Below are 22,312 nucleotides of genomic sequence, written 5' to 3'. Positions count from 1 at the left end.
CCCGGAAGAAGAATACAGGAACACCTTTTGTGTATTAAAGTTTGGAGGGAACCCAGCTTGCTACATAAATACTTCGTATACTATGTTACTCCGACTCTTCTAATTCCCTCATGTACCCGTGTCCGACACTCGATACTCGGACAAGGGTATGACACTTCGACACCTCGTTTTAAACCAAAATATGCATATTTTTCATAAAAATGGCCGAGGCCGACTCTTGGACACGCACCCGTGTCGGATCCTTCTAAACGAGTCTGAGCAACATAGTTCGTATATATAAAAAGGGCCTTATTTTTAAGATTAAAGAAAAAAACACTGCTATTTAAGAATCATTAAACATTTTTACTATTTTATGAGTATCCCTTTTTTTATATGCCTACCACTTCCTATCCATATTCCATAAGTCAAAAGTCAATACCAATCTAAGTATATGGCTTCAAGGTCACATTAATTAGACACAATACAAGAAGACAAGTGACAGAAAGCAACATTCAACAACAACATAGAAACAGCCATTTTAACATAGAGAGCAAAGGAGGCATATGGATTACCTGAGTTTTATACTGTGTCTTCTCTTAGCATGGGCTGCAATCTACCTCCTCATCTCAGCCACACAAAAAGATGACCAATCACATCCCAGGAAACTACCACCAGGTCCCCACTCTTTTCCCGTCATCGGTCACCTCCCTAGCCTCGCCAAAAACCCGCATACCACCTTAGCCGAGCTTGCCAAAACCTATGGTCCACTTATAATGGTCCACCTTGGCCAGATTCCGACAGTGGTCATTTCTTCAGCAACAATGGCCAACGAAATCCTTCAAAATAATGACAGTTCAGTGTCTAGCCGGACTGTCATTGACGCGGTCCGAGCACACAATCATCATGAGAGGTCACTAATCTGGTTGCCGGATGGCCCAAAATGGTATACCCTGTCCAAAATATCGACCACAAAGATATTTTCTGCAGCTAGTCTTGATGATAGTCAGAGTCTTAGAAGCAACATTGTGAATGATTTGATTTCATACCTTAAGAAAAGTAGTGAAGATGGGAGGGTAGTTGATATTGGTCAATTAGCATCAAACACTACCATGAATCTGCTATCTACTACTTTGTTCTCATTGGATTTAAATGATCCCTCCAATTCAGAAAATGCCCACGTTGTTCAAGAGAGTATTCGCGGTATAATGGATTTATCTGGAAAACCCAACTTATCAGATTACTTTCCGATGCTCCGGAAGATGGATCCGCTGCAAATAAGGAGGAAGATTGGCGTTCATTTTGGAAAGATGATTGATCTCTTCAACACCACGATAAACCAAAGACTCGAAGGAAAACGGCTGACAAGTTCAGTACAATGCAATGACGCTCTAGATTCATTGCTCAGTACAACTGGCAATGAAGATCAGATTGCTCAATCGGATATCCCACATTTGTTTACAGTAAGTACCAATCTATTATTTCAGTTTCATTTAGAAGCGAATGATCAGATTGCCCAAGGGGTAAATCCCTAGCTATACGTGATATCCTGCAACCACACGCACACCAGGTCAACAACATTTTATACCATGGTGACATACTCTAGTAGAAATCGTCCTGAGGGGTTCAAACCTTAGACCGAAAGCACTCGTATTTTAACAACTTGAAACATTGCATTTAGCCAAATTAGAAATCTTTGAAAACATTCACTGAGGCATTTCATCAAACATGTTATGTGCATGATTTACACGGGATTTATTATCAGCAGGAGCGGATTCAACATCAACAACGCTAGTATGGGCAATGGCGGAGCTACTACACAACCCGGAAAAGCTCCGAAAAGCAAAAGGCGAGCTCCAAAAAGTCATAGGAATCAAAAATCAAATACGAGAATCCGACATCAACCGCCTTCCATACTTAAACGCAGTAATAAAAGAAACCCTAAGACTACATCCATCAGTACCACTATCAATACCCAGAAAAGCGGATACGGACTTAAAAGTATTCGGGTTTACGGTTCCGAAAAATGCGCAAATATTGGTTAACATATGGGCAATTGGGCGAGACCCGGATGTTTGGGACCGACCTGATGAGTTCGACCCGGATAGGTTTATCGGATTGGGTAGCGGTCGTGATTATGAGGTGATTGCGTTCGGGTCGGGTCGTCGAGCTTGTCCTGGGCGGGTCATGGCGGTTCGGATGCTCCATTTGATGCTCGGGTCGTTGATTCATGGGTTTGAATGGGAGGTTGAAGGTGGGGTTTCGTGATTATGTTGGAAATGGCTCAGCGACTTTGCGCCATACCGGCTCGTACACGAGTTTGAGTGTTTTATGACTCGGATTTATTACGATGTTGGTCGGGAAAATGAATTAACGATTTTTAGATTGATAACGAGAATAATGTAATAGGGTGACTTGTGGAGTTGTTTAGATTATTAGATAACAATAAGCTTAAAAAATAAACATCAATTTTGATTGAATATGGATACTTGACCTCACAAGTTGAAAACGGACTAAATGTCGCCATTTTAACGACAAAATGTGATCATTTTAATGACAAATTATTATAGCTTAGGAAATTGTTCTGACAACTTTTTAGGTAAAATGGTTACATTTTCATCTTAAATGGGTCACATTTTACCCCGTCTTCAGCTTGTGACGAAATGTACCCGTCACAAGCAAAACGCTTTGAAAAACAAAAGGCAGCTGAAGATGTATTCTAACAATACGCTTAAAAACAATAGGGTTCTGGCCTATGGGGTTGCATTAGGGTGGATTGACGTTTTAGGTGCGACTTGCGAGGCAGCAAGGTTTAGATCACAAGTGTCACTGATAGAGCCGCTAAAGACGATGGTGACTATGGGAATGTAGGTGAGGGCGGCAACGTGGGTTGGGGTGGAAAGGGAGGTGTTTTGGGTGGTGGACCGATGGTTTTGGGGTAGGTAAATTTTGGGATAATCTCTCCATTTCCGTATATGGTTATACCAAACTAATCTAAGGATATCCCTTTCATTACATAGTATGCTATTGTTGGAGTTTTTGGTACAAATAACATATAATGCAAAGACACGATATTTTGTTATGAGAATAACTCACAACCCAACCTTGTATTATTATTCTTAAACCTTAACAATAATTTAATTTCAATCTTCCAACACTTAGCTACTAGCTAAGATTTCAATCTATACTTAACTCGGGATATTAAGCTTACACTCTTTTACTTTCCAACAATGACTAATGACCCTTATTTATATAAGGTCCTAAGTCCTAACTTACCTAGCAACATTAAGAGTCTTAACACTTACTAACATAACTCCTAATATTTACACTTAGTACATAAACATCTAATATGTAAATATTAGTAACTTAACAAAACATAAATCTATACAAATAAAGACACTATATGTTACTATCATAATAATGTTGGGGTTACAATTCCCAACAAACCTTCCCTTAAGCCCAACATTATTTTGGACTTGACTATCATCAAGCGGAGCGACCTAACCTTAACCCGGGAAAACCTCCCCTTGAACTAGTCCATCTTCACCACGTCTTCTCAAATGTGAATAAGTTAGTTTTACCTTTTCTACCTTTGAGAATCACCTTACCCTTTTTAGTGACCTCCAAAACACCATTTTCAACATGAATGGAACAACCCTTAGAATCTAATCTACCTAATGAGATTAAATTTCTACTAATGTTTGATATGTATCTAACATCACCAAGCCATCTAACTTGGCCATCATTAAGTCTTACCTTAACGTCACCAACCCCTTCAATCTTTGCCTTATCACCATTTGGCAAACTAACCACCTTACCTTCACATTCTTCATAAGAAGAGAACCAATCTTTTCTCCCACATATGTAATAGGAAGTTCCCGAATCTAATACCCAACTCTCACTAGGTTCCTTTTCACCATGAACCATTAAGAGCTCACCATCATCAACTTTTGCCATAACTGCAACCCCACTAGCACGAGTCTTTTTCAACTCTTTCAAATCTTCTTTTGCCTTAGGACATACAATTTGTATTATGGCCTAACTCATCGCAGTAGAAGCACTTGATATTAGGATTGTACTTTTTCCAACCGCCCATCTTCTTGCCACGATATTCACCCACAAAAGCTCCACCCGCACTTGAAGAGCCACCACCTCCTTGCTTCATCAACTGTTAGGACTCTAGTAAAACTACAACGGTCTCATCTAAGGTCAATGTTATCTTCTCCACAAGTAAACTAGTAATAACCGTGTTATACTTTTTGGGGAGAGAAACCAACAACATTATTGCCTTGTCTTCTTCTTTGAATGTCTCATCCAAACTCGCCAATTGGGTGATCAAGCCATTGAAGTTGTTTAGATGATCCCTCAAATCGCCATCATCTACCATCTCGAGCTCGAAAAGATCTTTTTCAAAAATAGTTTGTTAGCCAAGGACTTCGCATTATAAATGCTACATAACTTGCTCCACAACTCCTTTGGATTTTTTTCTCCTAACACACTATACTTGATTTCGGGTGCAAGGGCTAACCGGATTGTGCTAACCGCGCGCAACTTTATGTCCTCCCATTTGACAACTTGAATATCATTGGGCCTTTTGTCTTCAAGAGTCGCATACAACCCGTGTTGTATGAGAACAACCTTTGTCATGCTTTGCACAACGAGAAATTGTTCTTGCCATTAAACAATTACATCTCAAAATTTGTACCAAAACTTTTATCCATCGAGTTTAGCTCGATACCACTTGTTGGGGTTTTTGGTACAAATAACATATAATGCAAAGACATGATATTTTGTTATGGGATTAACCCACAACCCAACCTTGTATTATTATTCTTAAACCTTAACAATAATACAATCTCAATCTTCCAACACTTAGCTACTAGATAAGATTTCAATCTATGCTTAACTCGGGAACTTAAGCTTACACTCTTTTACTTTCCAACAATGACTAATGACCCTTATTTATATAAGATCCTAAGTCCTAACTTACCTAGCAACATTAAGAGTCTTAACACTTACTAACATAACTCCTAATATTTACACTTAGTAACATAAACATCTAATATGTAAATATTAGTAACTTAACAAAGCATAAATCTATACAAATAAAGACTCTATATGTTACTATCATAATAAAGTTGGGGTTACAATTCCCAACATGTATGATTATAATCTTTTGAAGACTCTAACAACAAAATACATCATTTTATGGTCAAAATAATCATTTTCCGATATATTATTTTATAAATTAGTACGAGTAATTCAATACTTATCTACTAGTATGATTAAATTTTATGATATGGTACGAACCCTCAAATCAAATAACCCATATACGAGACCTACTATGACACGGGCAGAAATCGACTAGACAGAGTGTCATGGTCCGGTAATTTAAGCCGGAACGTGGCGCGCACCCTTGTCTAATCTCGCGACAAGAATGCAAGCGAGAGCGTCAAGCACTAGTGAGGGATCACCCCTAGTCTCGATCATCAAAGGTCGGCACACACTTGCTCGTTAGTAAGAATGAAGGCAACAGTTCATAAGCATGCAAGCAACGAGTAAATAAGAAAGCTTTTGATGGGAAGCAGATTGATTGACTAGTACCTTCCATAGAGGTGAATTTGATATTACATGTCTGGTAGCATGAAACATTGATTGTGCAGAATAGTGATACGTTTTCTAAACGCCTAAAAACACATTGTAAACTAAAAAGCTAATTCCAAGATTCGACACGCAAGAAGTAATCTTGGAGTATTACTAGAATATATAAAAAGAAACGGAAATACATAAGTGCATAAATAAATATAAGGGTTCGAAATAAACGGACCGCGCGCCCAATTTCAGGGATTATGTGGCTGAACTGCGGCTCCTTACACTCTACCTCACCTAATCTGTTGGTGTCCTCGGCAACGCTTAAATCTGCAGGGTTGGATCAGTCGGCTGATGCCGCTGGAAGTTGGTTGGAACAGATGTTGGCACGCTTGCTCTTGTTGCGGGTGGGATCTTCTGGATCTGGATGGTAAGGCTTCAAGTAGCTCACATGAAATACAGGGTGGCACTTCATCTAGGTAGGGCGGTCGAGCTTGTATGCTACTTCCCCAATCCACTTGATCACTTGGATGGAGCCTTCTTACTTTTGCATCAGTCGCTTATTGTCTCGTCCCCGGAGGAATCTCATATGCTCTTTGTTCAACTTCACCATGACCATGTCACCAACATTGAACTCACGGGGTCTCTGATTCTCATATGGCCGCTTCTTCATATGACGGGATGCTTTCTCTAAGCAAGTTTTAGCAATATCGGCATTCACGTTCCATTCTTTGGCAAACTGGTGTGCTTTCTTTGTCCGGCCTGTGTAGGTGTTTCCAAAAGTGGGATGCAACAACGACATCCGACCTGTAACAAGCTGAAACGGGCTCTTATTGGAAAAGAGGAGCTCGTTTGAGCGTTAAAACAAAACCGGGCAACATCAAGGATCACCCACTCCAACTGAGTTTCACCCACAATGTCACCATCCATTTGGGGATGATAACTGGAGGATATCCGAAGATTCGACCCAAGCTGGTTGAACAACTCCCCCCAAAATAATCTCGTGAAGCGAGCATCACAATCACTGATTATACTCTCAGGTAGTCCTCAATACTTCACAACATGCCTGAAAAACATTGTAGCTATTTCTTCGGCACTACAAGCCTTAGGTAAGGGAATGAAAGTGGCATACTTCGAGAATCGATCCACGATGACAAGAACCACACTTAGTTCCCCTACCTTCGGTAACCCAGATATGAAGTCCATCGAGATACTCTTTCATGGTCGTGTCGGTACTAGCAACGGGTTTAGCATCCCTACTGACTTATGTTTTTCCCCCTTGTCTTGTTGGCAAATGAGACAAGTCTATGTGTACTCCACACATCATCCTTCATCTGTGGCCAATAGCAGCTCCTCTTCAACAGGCATAAGGTTCTCTTCTATCCCAGATGACCCGCCCACAAGGTATCATGGCACTCTTGTAGGAGAATCTTCCGCAGTCCTAACACTTTCGGAACAAAGATCCGATATCCCTCCATGAATATAAGTCTATCTTCTATCCAGAACTTGCGAGTCTTCCCTTCAATGGCTAGTTGTTTCATATTCCTTGCCATGGGGTCTTGGTCAAGGTGTTATTTCGCTTTAGCTTGAATATCTGTGGCCATAGTGGTGGTGGTGGACAGGTGAGCAATCATATGCAACACAGACAAATCGCACCTACGGCTTAGGGTATCAGCGACCTTGTTTGCGGCTCCCGGTCGGTAAATGAATTCCACAATGAATTCCGCCAACAATTTATGGCATCTAGCTTGTCGGCTGTTGAGCTTAGGTTGAGTCAGGAAGTACGATGTTACGGTGTTGTCAGCCTTGACAATGAACTTCGACTCCAAGAGATAGTGAATTTATCTCCGCAGGTAGTGAACAATAGCTAGGAGCTCCTTCTATTGGACAACATACCGAGTCTCGGCCCCATTCAAGGTTTTTCTCTCAAAGGCCACCGAGTTACTCTCTTGAAGGAATACCCCTCCAAGGGCATACTCAGATGCATGTCTCGACTTCAAAGGGTTTCGTGATATCTGGCAACGCCAAGACTAGTTCTTGTACCATCACTTCTTTGAGCCTCTCAAAGTCCCTTCTCATGTCGATGGACCACTCCCACTTAACGTCCTTCTTCAACAAATCGGCTAGTGGTGCGGCTATTGAGTACTCTCGTATGAATCTTAGATAATAGTTCGTTAGCCCCAAGAAAGAGTGAAGCTCAGATACGTTTCTTGGGGTGCCTCAATCCTTGATCGCTGTGATCTTCTTCAGGTCCATTCTAAGTCTCCCTTTCCTGACAATATAACCGAGGAAATTGATTTCGGGTTGGGAAAATTCAAATTTCTCTCTTTTAACAATAAGTGGTTATCCCGGATATTCGCGAACACAAGCCTCAAGTGTTCTACATGTCGATCAAAGAGCGACTGTACACCATGATATCATCTAGGTACACCACCACGAACTTGTCCAAGTACACATAAAACACATGATTCATTAAGGTGCAGAACATTGCTTCATGCGTTAGTCAAGCCAAAAGGCATAACCAACCATTTAAAGGACCCATATCTTGTGACACAAGCTGTCTTTGGCTCATCTCCTTCAGCAATTCGAACTTGATGATACCTACATCTCAGATCTAACTAGGTAAAGTACACAAAGTCTTGTAACTGATCAAACAAGTCGCCTACCAAGGGAATAGGGTACCAGGTTCTTATCGTCAGCTTGTTCAAGGCCCGATAGTCGATACACAATCTAAGACTATCGTCATGTTTCTTTTGGAAAAGTACTGGGGTTCCAAAGGGAGCTTTAGAAGGTCGAATAGACCCTGAGCGGAGCAGATCATCTAGCTTCCTTCAAAGTTCCGCTAACTCTGGGGATTCCATCCTGTAAAGCCCTCGAGCGGGAGGTTTTGTCCCTAAAAATAACTCAATTTGATGCTCTACCGAGTGACGGGCGACGCTTCATATGTAACTGATCAGGCATCAAGTCTTTGTTATCCTCTAAACCTTTCTTCACTTGTGGTTCCAACACCACTCAAGCGGAGGCATCGTCTTTCATAGACACAATACATAAGTAAGCTGGTTCACCCTTTTGAAGTCCTCTTTTTAATTCCATCGTCGAGAGAAAAGGTCCCTTCATCTTGCGATCTCCTCAGATTGCCTTCACCAAGCAAGGTTTTGACCCGACCATCATAAGGGAACCATTACAGAGTGCCAAGAATGTCGGTGTTCGCTTTACAAAATCCATTATGAGGACGATCTTGAAGTCGCCTATCGGTACGCTGGTGAAGTCAAGCTTTCCGCTCCATTCGTGCATCTTGATCACCACATCTTTTGCTACACCATGAATTGGCTTAGCACTGGTTTGACAGCCTTCATTCTGCCTCCTTCTCGGTTTAGCTTTATCCCAAGTTGCTTTGCCCCATCTGGGGTGACGAAATTATGGAAGGCCCCCGTGTCTATCATGACACAAGTGCAGATCTCGTTAATTCTCACTTCCACGTACATGAGCTCAGTGGACTTGGCCTATAATGGTCATTGCCTTTTCCTATCGAATACATCATATGTACCGCACCCATGCACATCACTTCTCGATGTTCACTGCACTCCTCATTGTCCCCCATGTCCGCTTTGTGGTCCGTCCCTTCAGGGTTTGGTTCAACTAACATCTTAGAAAAGTTCTTCTTGAGAGTGTTGAATTCCCTAGTGCGGACACACGGACATTCGGTGTGTGATGAGTAAGAAATATGTTGTATGTATCGTCGTTTCTTATCACCAACAAAATTTGTAAACCCAATTTAGTAGTATAAATCGGGGTCAAACCACGAGGATGGTGGGGAGTATATTCAATTTAATACGAGTCTAGTTTAGTCAGAAAAATGAAGGGAGTTGATTCAAAACTAAGCACTAAATATAAATTAAGACAAGCGATTGAAATAAAGTGTAAACGATTAATTTAAGGACTAGGGTTTTTGGGTTCATCTAAATGGGGTAAGGATAAACATGGTGATTTAATGGGTTAAGGGTAAGGATTAGCCTAGGAAAAACAATCAATGTCTTGACCTTCCTAAAGATGACACCGAACTTTCATTAAGCATCAATTCTTCTCCTAAACATACAACAAGACCCTCTATAAACTTTCATTCATAGGGGAATTAAGCAAATAATGAAGAAAGGCATGTGCTTTCACTCATACAATTCATCAAACACCTTGTGTGCATACATAAGAAGGCAAAACAATTCACCAAAAACCCACATATTAATCATCCAATAATACCCATTAATCCCATTTAGACTCCCCCTAAACCCTAGGAGGATTTCTACTCACACATATTCAAACGATACATGAAAATAATTGGAGAAAGACAAGTAATCAAAGTAGAAGACATGGTATAAATTTCAACAATGATAAAGGACAAAATGGAAATGTAAACTATTGATTAAACAAAGTAAATAAGAAGAGAATTATACCAATTGTTAGGAAAGAATGTTACTTTTATTGAATTAAAGAAGAGATTCTTCAATATCTCCAAAATACAACGCAAAGATTCAAATGTAAACAATTGAAACTAAGTAGATCTAAATAATTAAGTAAGTAATTAAGGTTTAATTAGGGAAATATTAATACTTGTTTTATAATAATGCATAAATATTAGAGAGTTCTTCAATCTAGGTTAATAATGTGTCTACAAAGGATTAAGGGAAGGGGTATTTATAGTACCCCTTTTAATTCAACACAATTGAAGGAAAAGAAGCCAAAATATGCGTTCAGGTAGCCTTTGCCGGCACACCGGCTGCCGGCCTCCCTGCCGGCAACGTCTTCTTTCAAATCTGAGCCAAAAACTGACTTGGTGTTCTCTCTGCCGGTGGACCGGCCTGCCGGCAGAGAGTCCTCCTTCTTGACTTTCTTCTTCATTTCTTCAATGAGGTAAGTGTGTGCTGGTTGACCGGCTGCCGGCCACCCCTGCCGGCAGCGTGCACTCTTAATTATGGCTTCAAAATCTCATCTAAAATTTGGCTAAGTGTTGGAGGTGTTCCCTGCCGGTGGACCGGTTGCCGGCCTGCCGACATAGAACACTTTCTCAGCCTTTTCTTCACTTCCATAGATGAGAGGGATGTCCCTGCCGGTGAGCCGGTTGCCGGCCTGCCTGGAGAGACATATGCTCAGCTCTTTCCCTCCCCTTCTTCTCAAGCTAGCATGGTCCTAAGCCCGAGCTTGCTCCTTCTTCCGTCTTGCCTCCTTCTTGGCCTATTCCCTACAAATTGAGACGAGAATTCATAGTTTTCGAATACATGGAATAAAAGGGCAAAATGTAAGCGAGCCAGGGTCAAAACTGTGCTAATTGGGGTCAAAAATCATGAAAAGAAAGTGGGAAATTGGTAAAAAATAATCAATCATCAAACCTCCTCACACTTAAGCATTACTCGTCCCCGAGTAAGTAAGTGAGCAATGACACGACCCTTAATCAACTAAATGCTAGTCTAGACTAATAATATCCGATGGTAGACAATTAACGGGCCTCTTCCGTCCCTTCAACTCACACCAAAACACAATGAGGTATGCATTCCGATGCAAGGCAAGTGGGGGCTTGCGGAAAATTGGACACATCTTAGCATGAAGCACGACACAAACAATAGATGCATCTACAAAAAGCCAAACCGCTTTCCTCATCTAAGCGGCCATTTTATTTTGAACTGTTATAGGTTTCAGTCGGGAGATACCGTTTCATAGTCTTGGCGGGGTATCAATGCCCTAATGGTGGCTCAAGCAACCTCAATGTGACAACCAAATGCCTAGGAAACAAATTCAAAGGCGGGAAGGGGGGAAGCAAAGCCTAGCCTTCAAGATTTACACGACACACACAAGATTCAACCAAATTGACCCATGTTTAAGGGGGCCTAGACTACCAACTTCCTCACGATTTTCACTAGTCTCTCATTTTCTTTTTAGAACGGGTGATTTTTGTGCAAAAAGGTAACCAAAATCACTCGCCTACTTGACTCGTGAGACATGCCCGCAATCTAACTTGGAATCCTCTCCTACAAGACCATTCATGAGATGCAAAAAAGGAAAATATGCATAAAGAGAAACAAGGGTTGTAATGGGGCTAGGTGACGGGACGAAACGGGGTTGGTGCAAGCACCATTTTGGAAAAATGTGGAGGTACACATCAAGAACTTGCCAAATTCCATTTCTTCCACTTTATTGCAACAAATGAGTAACGTCTACACCCTAACAAAAATTGGTTTCCCAAATTTATGCAAACATTGTGCAAACCCGACTCACTTTGGAAAAACACGAAAATTAACACCTTATTGCAACCGATGAGCAACGTTTACACCCTAACAAGAAATTGGATTGCCAAAATTAAGCAAAAATTGTGTAAACCCGACTCATTTTGGAAAAACATCTTATGCCCCTTTTATTTTTGCAAAACCTTTTTATATTCCATTGATGAAGGGAGTGTTGCTTGGCTTTTTCTCATCAAACAAAGTACAAGTGATTTTTTTTTTCTTTTTTTTCTTACATTTTTCTTCTTTTCTTTTCTTTTTCAAAACCTCTTTATTCAATCCAACCAAATAAAACCATTAACCCGACTCACTTATCAACTAAGGTTCACAATACCCTTTTTCATACAACTAACAACAAGTAATCAACTTTCTTGATAAGGGAAGGTTGTGTATGGTTGTGGACATGACCCACCTACGCGCCCAGCCGATCTGTGGACGCATAGCAGTCTTTTGAAAGCCATGCTCGGCGGCGTAAAAGAATGCTTTCGAACGGATCGCTTTAGATCGGTCAGTTTCGTCTCGGCAAGGGTCTCGAAATGATGCAAGAGATGTTCGGAGTCGCCACCAAGAATTTGTGGGATGCTTAGAACCCGTTCGAATCCACTTTATACCTAGGTCAATCAAGGCAAAAAGCGGTGTTTGGTACTAAAGATAAGGAGTCGTCCCTCTTTAGCATCCTATCTCTAGAATGACTCTCGTACGCCCTGGATAAGGTCGTCCACTATCCAAAGTTTCTGAGTAAGAGGTGAAGGTACATATTGGGAATCCCTTTAATCAGACACCCAATCCCGCCCGCGATAGCGGCCTCTACTAATCGATCTTGGTTGGTTAAATGCAAAAGTTAATAAAACGGTTTAAATGCATGAATGCGCATCCACGAATTTAACCCTAGCATGTGAGCTTTCTATGTTGGTTGTTTTAATCCAAGTATCAAGTATATGATGTCAAGTTGGATTTTGCGTTGATTTGCATGCAAGACGGAAATAAACATCCATTTACCGTGTTAGGTTTATGATGCATAACGTGATCCATTTGTCTTAGGTAAGGCGTTTTGCAAATATGGTGTAAAATGGGCAAATTCGTCATCTGATCCGTCCTATATTCGTCTTAACCGAAGTCGAGGTGGTCCTAGACAGATGGTGGAAGGGAACAAACCCTGCATCAGGCGGCCAATATAGGCGCGAGCCTATTGGCGGTGCGAGTGGGTCTGCCCTGGTTTGAAAATGGGAAAATGAGTGGCCTGTTTAGGCGCGGGTCAACAGACGATCGAAGAGCGTCTTCTGACCATTGAAAAGGTTTGTAAAATGGTTTGAAAAGAGGGTGTTTGAACCCGTCTTGATTTGAAATGGCCGTTTAGGCCGCTTTTGTGTTGATGTGAAGAACGAGACATGAATAATCCTCATTATTTGACATTATTCGACGTCGGGTTCGGTTTTACAAGCTTGGCATGGATAATTTTGAAAATGATTATGAACTAATTGTTTTAAATTCATTTGTTTGTAATTAGTCAATGTTTATCATCGTACTCGGGTTAAAATCCGACATGGTATGTAGAACCAAGGATGACTTTGTATTTATGACTAATACATTGGTTTTGAATATGTAAAGAATTGAAGAAAGGCTTTAAAATACCTTTTAAAATGTAAAGAAATGAAATAAAAGGTTTTAAAATACCTTCTAAAATGTAATTAACCAAATATTCTCATCGAAACACGGATTAAACCGTCATGGTATTAAGAACTAAGGGTGAACAATGTTTTATGGTTAAAAAGATTTATCGGAAAAAAATGATTTGAAATGGTAAACACCGATTTGCAAATGAGAAATGAAAGCAAAGGGAAGAAGAGACCAAACAAGGTTGGCTTAAGGCTTGAGAGGGGGTTTAGGCGCGAGCCTTGCTGCTATACAAGCAGCCCCTGTCTCGGCCAAAATCCGGTTTTGGCTCATCTAACCCATATTTGGATCATGCATGTTTTAACATGTTAAAGTCATGAAAACAGTTAAAAACATGATAGAAGAGGATTTTTACACCCTTATACTTACATGTTAGGCTTGAGATGAGAAATCGACGAAAGTGTATCAACTTGTTTGGCTGGAAAACTCGGTTTAAAAACCATTTTTAGCAATGTAAAAGAGTGTTTTAAGTTTAGTGATAGTGTAGTTGGTCGAGATGGTCGGTCAAGTGATTTAATGCACGATGACAGTACCAAACAAAATGTGTAAGGCTTGTGTTTACGATCGGTAGGTCGTAAACACGTGTCAGATTGTGACTTAAGAAGTCGAGTCTAGAATTTTAAGGGAGAACAGAGGGGGCGGATACTCGCGTAACCTTCAAATGGGGACATTTGAGGGGTATTTATAGGAAAATGGGTGGTTGTGTACATTTTGAGCGACGTGGCCACATGGGCTGATCGAGCCATTGCGCGTGTCTTTGACGTGTCTTGTCACTATCACATGGTTGAAATCATAATTTGTTCTATTCCATGTTTTGGATGATATGATTGTTGTACTTAACCATCAAGTATTCCGTGAATACTTAGCATGAAATCTTTGAGAGGTTTGTTTTTTTGTGTTTGACTCGGTTTGACTCGTTGTTGGAGTCGGGATTTGAATTTTTGAGTCGGTTTTTGGTCCGGTGTCGGTTTTAACTCTAATTAGTGTCATTGTGACCCCATCGGCATGCATTAAACACTCCAGGTACTTTTGCAAAGTTTTGAAATGTTTTATTTTTGAAATCGTTTTAAGTTTTCCGACATATAGTTGTACACAAACTGTCGATTAAACGCTGTGATTCCTAAGGATGTTGTAGTCCAATAATCATCGGGTGTTTGTTGGAGGCTCAACAGATACTGGGTATCTATAGAGACCCCACTTTGACTAAGGCTTGGACATGGCGAAAATCAAAGTACAGCCCCAGGTTAATCGAATATTACAACCTGGAGACCGTGGCGACGTCGAGGCGGCTCGAAAGGGTTCGGGCCAAGGACATGCCGTCGGGAAGGGCGACACCAAGGTGAATCGAGGATACGAGTCAAAGACATGTCGTCGGGAACAGCTTAAGGTCTGTCGACCGTTCGTGCAGGTCGTTTATAGTCTGTTAGACTACATACAAAGGCTCGCCAGCCATAAGAAGGAGTCATAGTCGAGGCATCTTCAGGATACGTCCTTCTGTCGTCTTTTGTTTGTGGGCAAAGGCTCTCCAGCCATGTTGCGGGTACGCTTGTGAGGCTCTGCGAGGATATTGATTATGCGTTTTGAGGCTCTCCAGCCATGCTGCGGATACGAAGGAGCTCGCCAGCCGCGATGCGTATATGAAGGGGCTCGCCAGCCGCGATGCGTATATGAAGGGGCTCGCCAGCCGCGGTGCATACATGAAGAGGCTTGCCAGCCGCGAGGCGTATATGAAGGGGCTCGCCAGCCGCGGGGCGTATATGAAGGGGCTCGCCAGCCGCATCGAATGTTCATTGTAAGGCTCGCCAGCCCTATTGAATGTGCATTGTAAGGCTCGCCAGCCATATTGAATGTGCGTTGTAAGGCTCGCCAGCCACATTGAATGTGCGTTGTAAGGCTCCCCAGCCACATTGAATGTGCGTTGTAAGGCTCGCCAGCCATATTGAATGTACGTCGTAAGGCTCGCCAGCCATATGGATTATGCGTTATAAGGCTCGCCAGCCATATTAGATGTCAATTGATCGACTCCGGGGAAATAGGCGCATTGGACGAGCCTATTTCGAGGATCCGTTTGAGTTAGCGGGCTCCGTGAGGGAGCCTCCGATATCTCGTTGGGGGGATTTCGGTGTTTGTATTGAGCATTTGTGGTGCCGTGGAAGGGATAAGTTTGTGAGCTTAACCCCGTGGTCAGCGATGATTTTGATCTTTGAAGTGAGATAGCGATTTTAATTGCCGCTTGTTTTGAGGCGAGGATAGCGGTTTTAGATTTCGCTATCGATTTTGTTTGAAAAAGTGACAGTTTTTAATTTTGTCGCTTGAAATCTGGAAAATAGCGAATTTGAATTTCTTTATTCCGACTTTTGATTTGAAAGGTAACGGCGTTTAATTCCGTCATTGAAATTTTGAGAAGATAGCGAATTATGAATTTCACTATCATTGTTGTTTTCTTTGAGATGACGGTTTTTAACTCCGCCACTGATAATTTGGGAAAATAGCGAATTCGAATTTCACTATTTTGTTTTTGATTTGAAAATGACGGTTTTTACTTCCGTCGTCTTGAATTTTGTGAAAATAGCGAATTTGAACTCCACTATTTTTGTTTTGATTTGAAAATGACGGTTTTTACTTCCGTCGTTGGAATTTTTGAGAAAAAATAGCGAATTTGAATTTCACTATTTTTGATTTTGTTTTTAAGAAGTGACGTTTTTTTAAACTTCGTCACTTAAATTTGGTGAAAATAGCGAATTTTGAATTTCACTATTTTGTTTTGTTTTGAAAATGGCGGTTTTTAATGTCGCTTGTTGAATATTTGACATTTATGTGGGAATTAGGCCAAAGCCCAAAATTCTGCTGAATAAAGCAGGAAGTGCCCCATTGGGGCGCGAACATAGCTGCGAACGAAGGGAGCCTCCCTGTTTTTCGTAAAAGACGTGAGAATAGGTTGCTCTCATTCTCACTTCGTCTTCTTCGTTACAACACCACAAAAACCGCAAAATATCGCCATTTTTGGGTTCGTTCTTTGCTTGTGTTTACGCCCTTGTTATCATGTCATCTCAAGGTATGTAAATCCCCTCGAATCCATTTGAATTTGTTCGTCTTTTGTTTGATTGAATTAGGGCGAAACCCTAGGTTTTTGAAAATCGAATTGGGCGTTTTTTATTAGCCCATTTTCGAGTGAAATTGATGATTGCATTAGGTTAGAAACCTGTTTAGGAGTATAGGGGTGCTTTTAGTTTGCATTTTGGTCCCCGTTCCCGCTCCCTATGCTCGAAAAACGCGAGTAAGATGAAGAGACCGTCTTATTTCGCAAAGTCAAGTTTGTTTACGTGAGTTGTGTGCCCCACTAGGTTGTATTGTAGTCGGGGACGACCATTTTTGCCATATTGGACCTTTGTTGGATGTTGGGGCAAAATGGGATCTTTGCCTTTGTTAGACGGTCTTATGCTGGTGAAATAAGCGCCTGTTTGGACCCGAACTGAGTCAGTTTGACTTGAAATGGACCTTAACGGTTGTTTAGGTTACTTTGAGACGTGATTAAGTCACGTTGTTTTGTTGTGGTCGTATTTTGAAATTTTGACCTGTTTGTGCCCAAATTGGGCGTAAATTGCCTTTTTGATCCTTGAAAATTACCCGGCTATGTCGGGAATATTTTTTTGGTTGTTGGCGGACCTTGTGTGGGTCTCGGGATGTTGTTTTTTGAAATTTTGTAATTGTTTTGACTCATCTTTTGCTTGAAAAGAAGGGCGAGTCAGTTTGGATTTTGTTGGTTGTGACTCGTCTTTTGCTTGAAAAGAAGGGCGAGTCGATTTCGTAAATTTCTTGGTTAGGTTTGGGCGGGATTGCCCCTGTTTTGCTTTGCAGGTTTTTTTTTGGATTTGTCCATTTTGTGCCGTCGTAATGCCGAAATTTCGGCTGACATTTTTGTTTTGTTTTGATTGTAGGGGAGTGTTCCGGACCTACGGGGTCTGTTGCCGAGGCCTTTGAGGAGGAGGATGACTCTAGAGGAGGAGAAGCGCGTATTTTTTGTTATAGGCTTGGTTGTGTTTCTCCCTGGTGGCCTTTGCCCAGCTCTTGATCGGGCATCGATCATGGGTTGTTGTCTGCAGAGGTCGGACGCCCGATGATTGGGGGTCTAACCTCAGGGTGTCGCTTCATATTGCATTTTCCGGTCATTGCTGAATTCTAACGATTGGAGTTCAACATCTAGGGGGCATCCTAGGTTGCGGCCTCCAGTCGTTATTGAGTTCCGATGATCGAGGTGTAATATTGGGGCGATGCACTGGGTCACAATTCTTACTCACTGCGCCGTACAAAGTCTGCCAGACATTGTTTTCCTTTTTGTCGTGGAGTAGGAACGAGGTATTACCGTCATGGTAACCACCTCTGCTTCCGCTATTACTCCTTTGTTTTCCATGTTGCTCCCTTTCTTTTCCGGTCGGAAGGGTGGGGAATGCTTAGTTCGGTAGAGGGTAGATAGCCCCCAGCTTGTGTGCTTTAGGTTAGTGTCTGTAAGATAAGTGCTTGAATCAGACCCTGTTTGTATGGTCAGTCGTTTGTATCAAAAGTTTATTGATGTATTTTGCTTGAGGCGGTTTGTATATATGTGTTTTTGGATTGTGGTTTATTTTGTGTTTTGGCCTTTTGTGTTGTGTTTCGGAGAAGCACAATCGGCTGCTAGTTCCCCTTTTGCTTTGGCGTTTGTTCCTGCATCGTTAATTTTAGAAAACAGGCAACAGGTAGCACACGCGCATACACGTAAAAGCATTTGACAAAATAACCATGATGACTGAAATTGAAGATTTTGAAAATTCCGTGACCAGATGTCACGTCTGGATTTTTTTCAAATGGAAATGGTTTTGAAATAACCTCGATGACTCGAAGTTAAAATTGGATTTGAAATTTTTGAAAAAACCGTGACGAGTCATCACGTTTGAATTTTTCAATTGATTTGAAATTTGGGGCTATTAACTCGTGTTTGAATTAAATTGCACCGCGCTGCTTTGAAAATTGATTTGTGACTCGAAAAAACTAAAACTCAAACCGCCACGGGTGAATTTTAAAAGATATTTTTGCGAGTGTATTTGATTTGATTTTTGTGAGATCAAGACTCGAATTTGCGAGAGCTTGAATTTTTGGAGAGGATTGATGTTATGTTGCCAACCCTCGAATTTTGTGGAAAATGCGTAAAAAATTCGGAATTTTCGACTGACAAGGAAGCGATCCATCGCGGATCGAGACGACTAGCCCTTCCCCCTTAAAAAAAGAAGAGAAAAACCCGTATGTTTAAAGCTGCGTCATGGAAACCGTGTTGGATCTCGTGAAACGCGAAAAAGTGGAAATGTGAGTGTGAGAAAACACAAAAAATTCCAGATTGGCCCAACGAGGCGCGAGCTTTATTTTCGAGAATTTTGAGATCTCAGGGAGAAACACAAGTTGACAAAGACAAGTCATGGTGAGAATCCTGAGGACCAGCCTAAAGAGGCGCGAGGTCATTGGCGATGGAAGTCAGCTTCCCCTTTTTTCGGAAAAAAGCGCTGATTGTTTTGTATAAATAGGAATGTTTATGCTTCATTGTTTCATCATCCGAAACACAAAAAAAAAAAACGTCCCTACAAAACCTTTTCTTCTTCTTCCACAAAAATTCATGGATGTTTTCGAGAATAGGTTGCGACATTGGTGTCGGGATTTGTCACCTCCCGAGAAATACCAACTTCTTGTCATGGGAGTAGGCCAATTGCTAGTGCTTCGTCAAGTGAAGGTGCAATGTTCCTTTCTCGAAGCATGCTCTCGGTTTTGGGATTCGAAACATCATGTTTTCGTTTTCCCGAAAGGCGAAATATGTCCTCTTGTCGAGGAAGTAGGCACCATTGGTGGTTGGCCGGGTTGTGTTCCGGTGCTTCTCCTGATTCGGTTGTGTTACAAAGAGAAGTTTCATTTGATGATAGGATTTTCAACAAGGCAAGTCAACTCTCTCCTTGCTCTCCTTGGTGTGGATATGTTGCCTAGTGCATGCATACCTCCTTGTTGATGCCTTGAAGAAGGAGGGGCCAAAGTGCTACAGTGGCATGACCCTTGTGTACGTTGTTGAGCAAATGGAACACGGTTGGGATCCATCATGGTTGGTGCTTGGCGATATCATCCAAGGCTTGGATAAGAGAGGCTCTTGTGGAGAAGCTCCTTCGTTCGGATCTCCAAGGATCCTCCAAGTGTAGCTCATGGAGAGGCTAAGGTATGTAGAACCTCCGGCCGATTCTTCCTCTTACTTTTTCCGTCATCTTACAATGAGGAAGAAGTTGTACTTGGATAGCTTTGCATCCACCGAGGCTTATTGGGCCTCGAAGTTGGTGGAGGAGGGTGGTCCTCATATCTGTTGGGTGGTGCCATGGTGGCATTTGAGGTCCTTCACGGGATTGCCCGCTTCAGGTGCTAGTCCTCGCTCTTTGACGGTGGTAGGTTTGAAGGTTGCTTTATTCATTTATCCCGAAAAGTTCATGCGGCAAATGGGGCGTCAACAAAAGATGCCCGATCTAGATTCTCTCGTCCAAGAGAGTGTTTTCCGGAACTCCGAGCTTGTGGAGGTCTTTGAAAGGTGGTGGGCCACTCGGCTGCTTTGGGAGGTGCAAACCCCATTGCTACGACATGGGTGACTCCCGCTTATGTCAAGTGTGTTGGAGCTTGTGTCCTCCACAAATTAGTGTGATAACATTTGTAAATCTCTTACAGGTTCACAAGGGTATACTTCGTATTTTAATCAGTTGATTAACGATTACCTAATAACGGTTGGCTTGCTAGAAAGTTTGACGTTATTATCATACAGATGGCGATGAACAACTGGTCCCTAAAGGTCACACCTATAGGATGTGTTTGAGAGATGTGGTTATAGAAATATAATCACATTGATGCCTTATATGACTAAACAGTTAGTCAATGTGTTGATGAGACAATTATTTAATGAAGATTAAATAATATTAGTTGAGACGAATTAATCACAATTCGTAAATTGAATATAATAAGTTATATTTAATTAAATGTATGTAATGTTAGCTTGGACGAATTAATCTGTTAATTCGTAATTAAATGTAATCGGTTATATTTAATATCAACAAGATGAATGTGTCATGCATAGTGGTAATAGTGAGGGTACTCAAACCAAGAGGTCATGGGTTCGATCCTCACTAGATGACAATTTATATTTAACACATTTATACATTTTTGCCATAACCGAAAATAAGGAAATTATACTCCTTATTATTTCGGTATGTGGGCCGAAAATAAGTAGAAAGAAAACCTATTCCTCTTCTCTTGTTTTCACGGTTTAAGAGGTGAGTTAGGTTAATTTTCTAACCTAATTTTTTTTTCATCTCACTCTTGCCTCTCATCTCTACGAAAAACACAAAAACCTAAAAATTAATTAGCTAATTTTTGGATCGATTCTAGCATAATCAAAGGGCATTTCTCATATCGTCTTGGGTGCAACTGATAGGCGAATATCAACTTTGATATTGTTCTTAGGCCGTTTTTGCTAGGACCGAAGGTTATTTCTTAATCCTTTACAATTTTGTTTATGCAATTTATTTTATGACTAGTTTCATCATCATTATAATTCGTTATAGTCCTTAATATTAAAGGGATGCATACAGATAAATCCCACAAGTGGTATCAGAGCCAAGGCCACGAATTTTAATTTTGATGATTTTCATAAAAATTTTTGTAAACAATAATTAGGGTTTGCGAGAAAAAATATAATCGGCTGGATTTTTTTTTTTAGCCATGGATTTTTTTTTTCGTTTCCGTTACTGTTCACGGATGAACAGTATTATTAAAAAAAAAAATTTATTTTCTGTTTTTTTTCTTTCGGTTTCTCCTGAAAAACCGATTAAAGTTTTTTTTTGCGGCTGTTTTTGTTTATGCCGATTTGAAAAGCATCCGAGAAAAGAAATTTTTTTTCCTGTTACTGTCCACGTGGTTACTGTTCACAGAGGACAGATTTAAAAAAAAAAAATTTTGCCTTGTTTCGGTTTTTACAGATAAAACCGTGTACAAAATAAGAAAGGGGCTGTTTTTTTTTTTGTTTTTGCTGTTATTGCCGGAAAAAAAAAACTTGTTTTGTTTTTCCTTGATTAGCCGAGACATATAAAAAAAGGGGATTTTGTTTTTGTTTGTTTTGGCCAATATTAATTATACATTACCTTTAAAATGTATGATTAATTGTTGTGAAACGGTTCACAATTTTAAGATACCAAATTATTTTAAAGCAGTTTAAAATATTGATGGATTAAATTCATATTACAAGTTTAATATGAATTAAGATTAAATTTAATGTGATTAATTGAGGAATTGTCACTTAATTTCATTTAAATAGGTGGTTTGGATAAAATTAATCAACATAATTAAGGAATTGTGTCATGTATGTTTAATTTATTTTTAGTTGATGCATTTTATTTTTGTTGAATGATTCGTTGAATGAATTTATTTACGTATTTTTTTTTTTGCAATCGGTTGTAATTTGTAATACTTAGTGTGGCCTTAGTTAATTATGTTTTCGTAATGAAGGAAACATAATTTTTATGTAATTATGAGATCTCGAATCTCCTTTATTTTTCTTTAGTTTTGGGTTTTGAAATTAGAATGTAATAAATAGGTTTATTATGTAAATTTTATTTATTGTATTTTTCAAAAGAAGACTAAAGATGGAGATTGGAGCTCACTCCCGCTACATGGATCAAGATGGAACATCAAGACAAGCTTCGTGGGTCCAAGGATGGATTCCAAACTTGTATTTAATGTTCATTTTGATAGGATAGGCC

General features: G+C 40.6%; 1 protein-coding gene across 1 annotated transcript; it reads left to right on the top strand.

Annotated features, from left to right (window-relative positions):
* The first annotated feature begins 383 nt into the window (after positions 1-383).
* LOC141587312 (geraniol 8-hydroxylase-like) lies at positions 384-2,244 on the top strand. The gene is made up of 2 exons (XM_074408764.1): positions 384-1,435; positions 1,725-2,244. The coding sequence occupies exons 1-2, from the start codon at positions 543-545 to the stop codon at positions 2,242-2,244; spliced, it is 1,413 nt and encodes a 470-aa protein (XP_074264865.1). The 5' UTR covers positions 384-542.
* The last annotated feature ends 20,068 nt before the right edge of the window (positions 2,245-22,312 follow it).

This window comes from Silene latifolia, chromosome 6, assembly GCF_048544455.1.
Source record: "Silene latifolia isolate original U9 population chromosome 6, ASM4854445v1, whole genome shotgun sequence".
In the NCBI taxonomy this organism is placed as follows: Eukaryota; Viridiplantae; Streptophyta; class Magnoliopsida; order Caryophyllales; family Caryophyllaceae; genus Silene; species Silene latifolia.
Note: the sequence above shows the minus strand (reverse complement) of the source record. Positions and strands in the feature narration are given on the sequence as shown.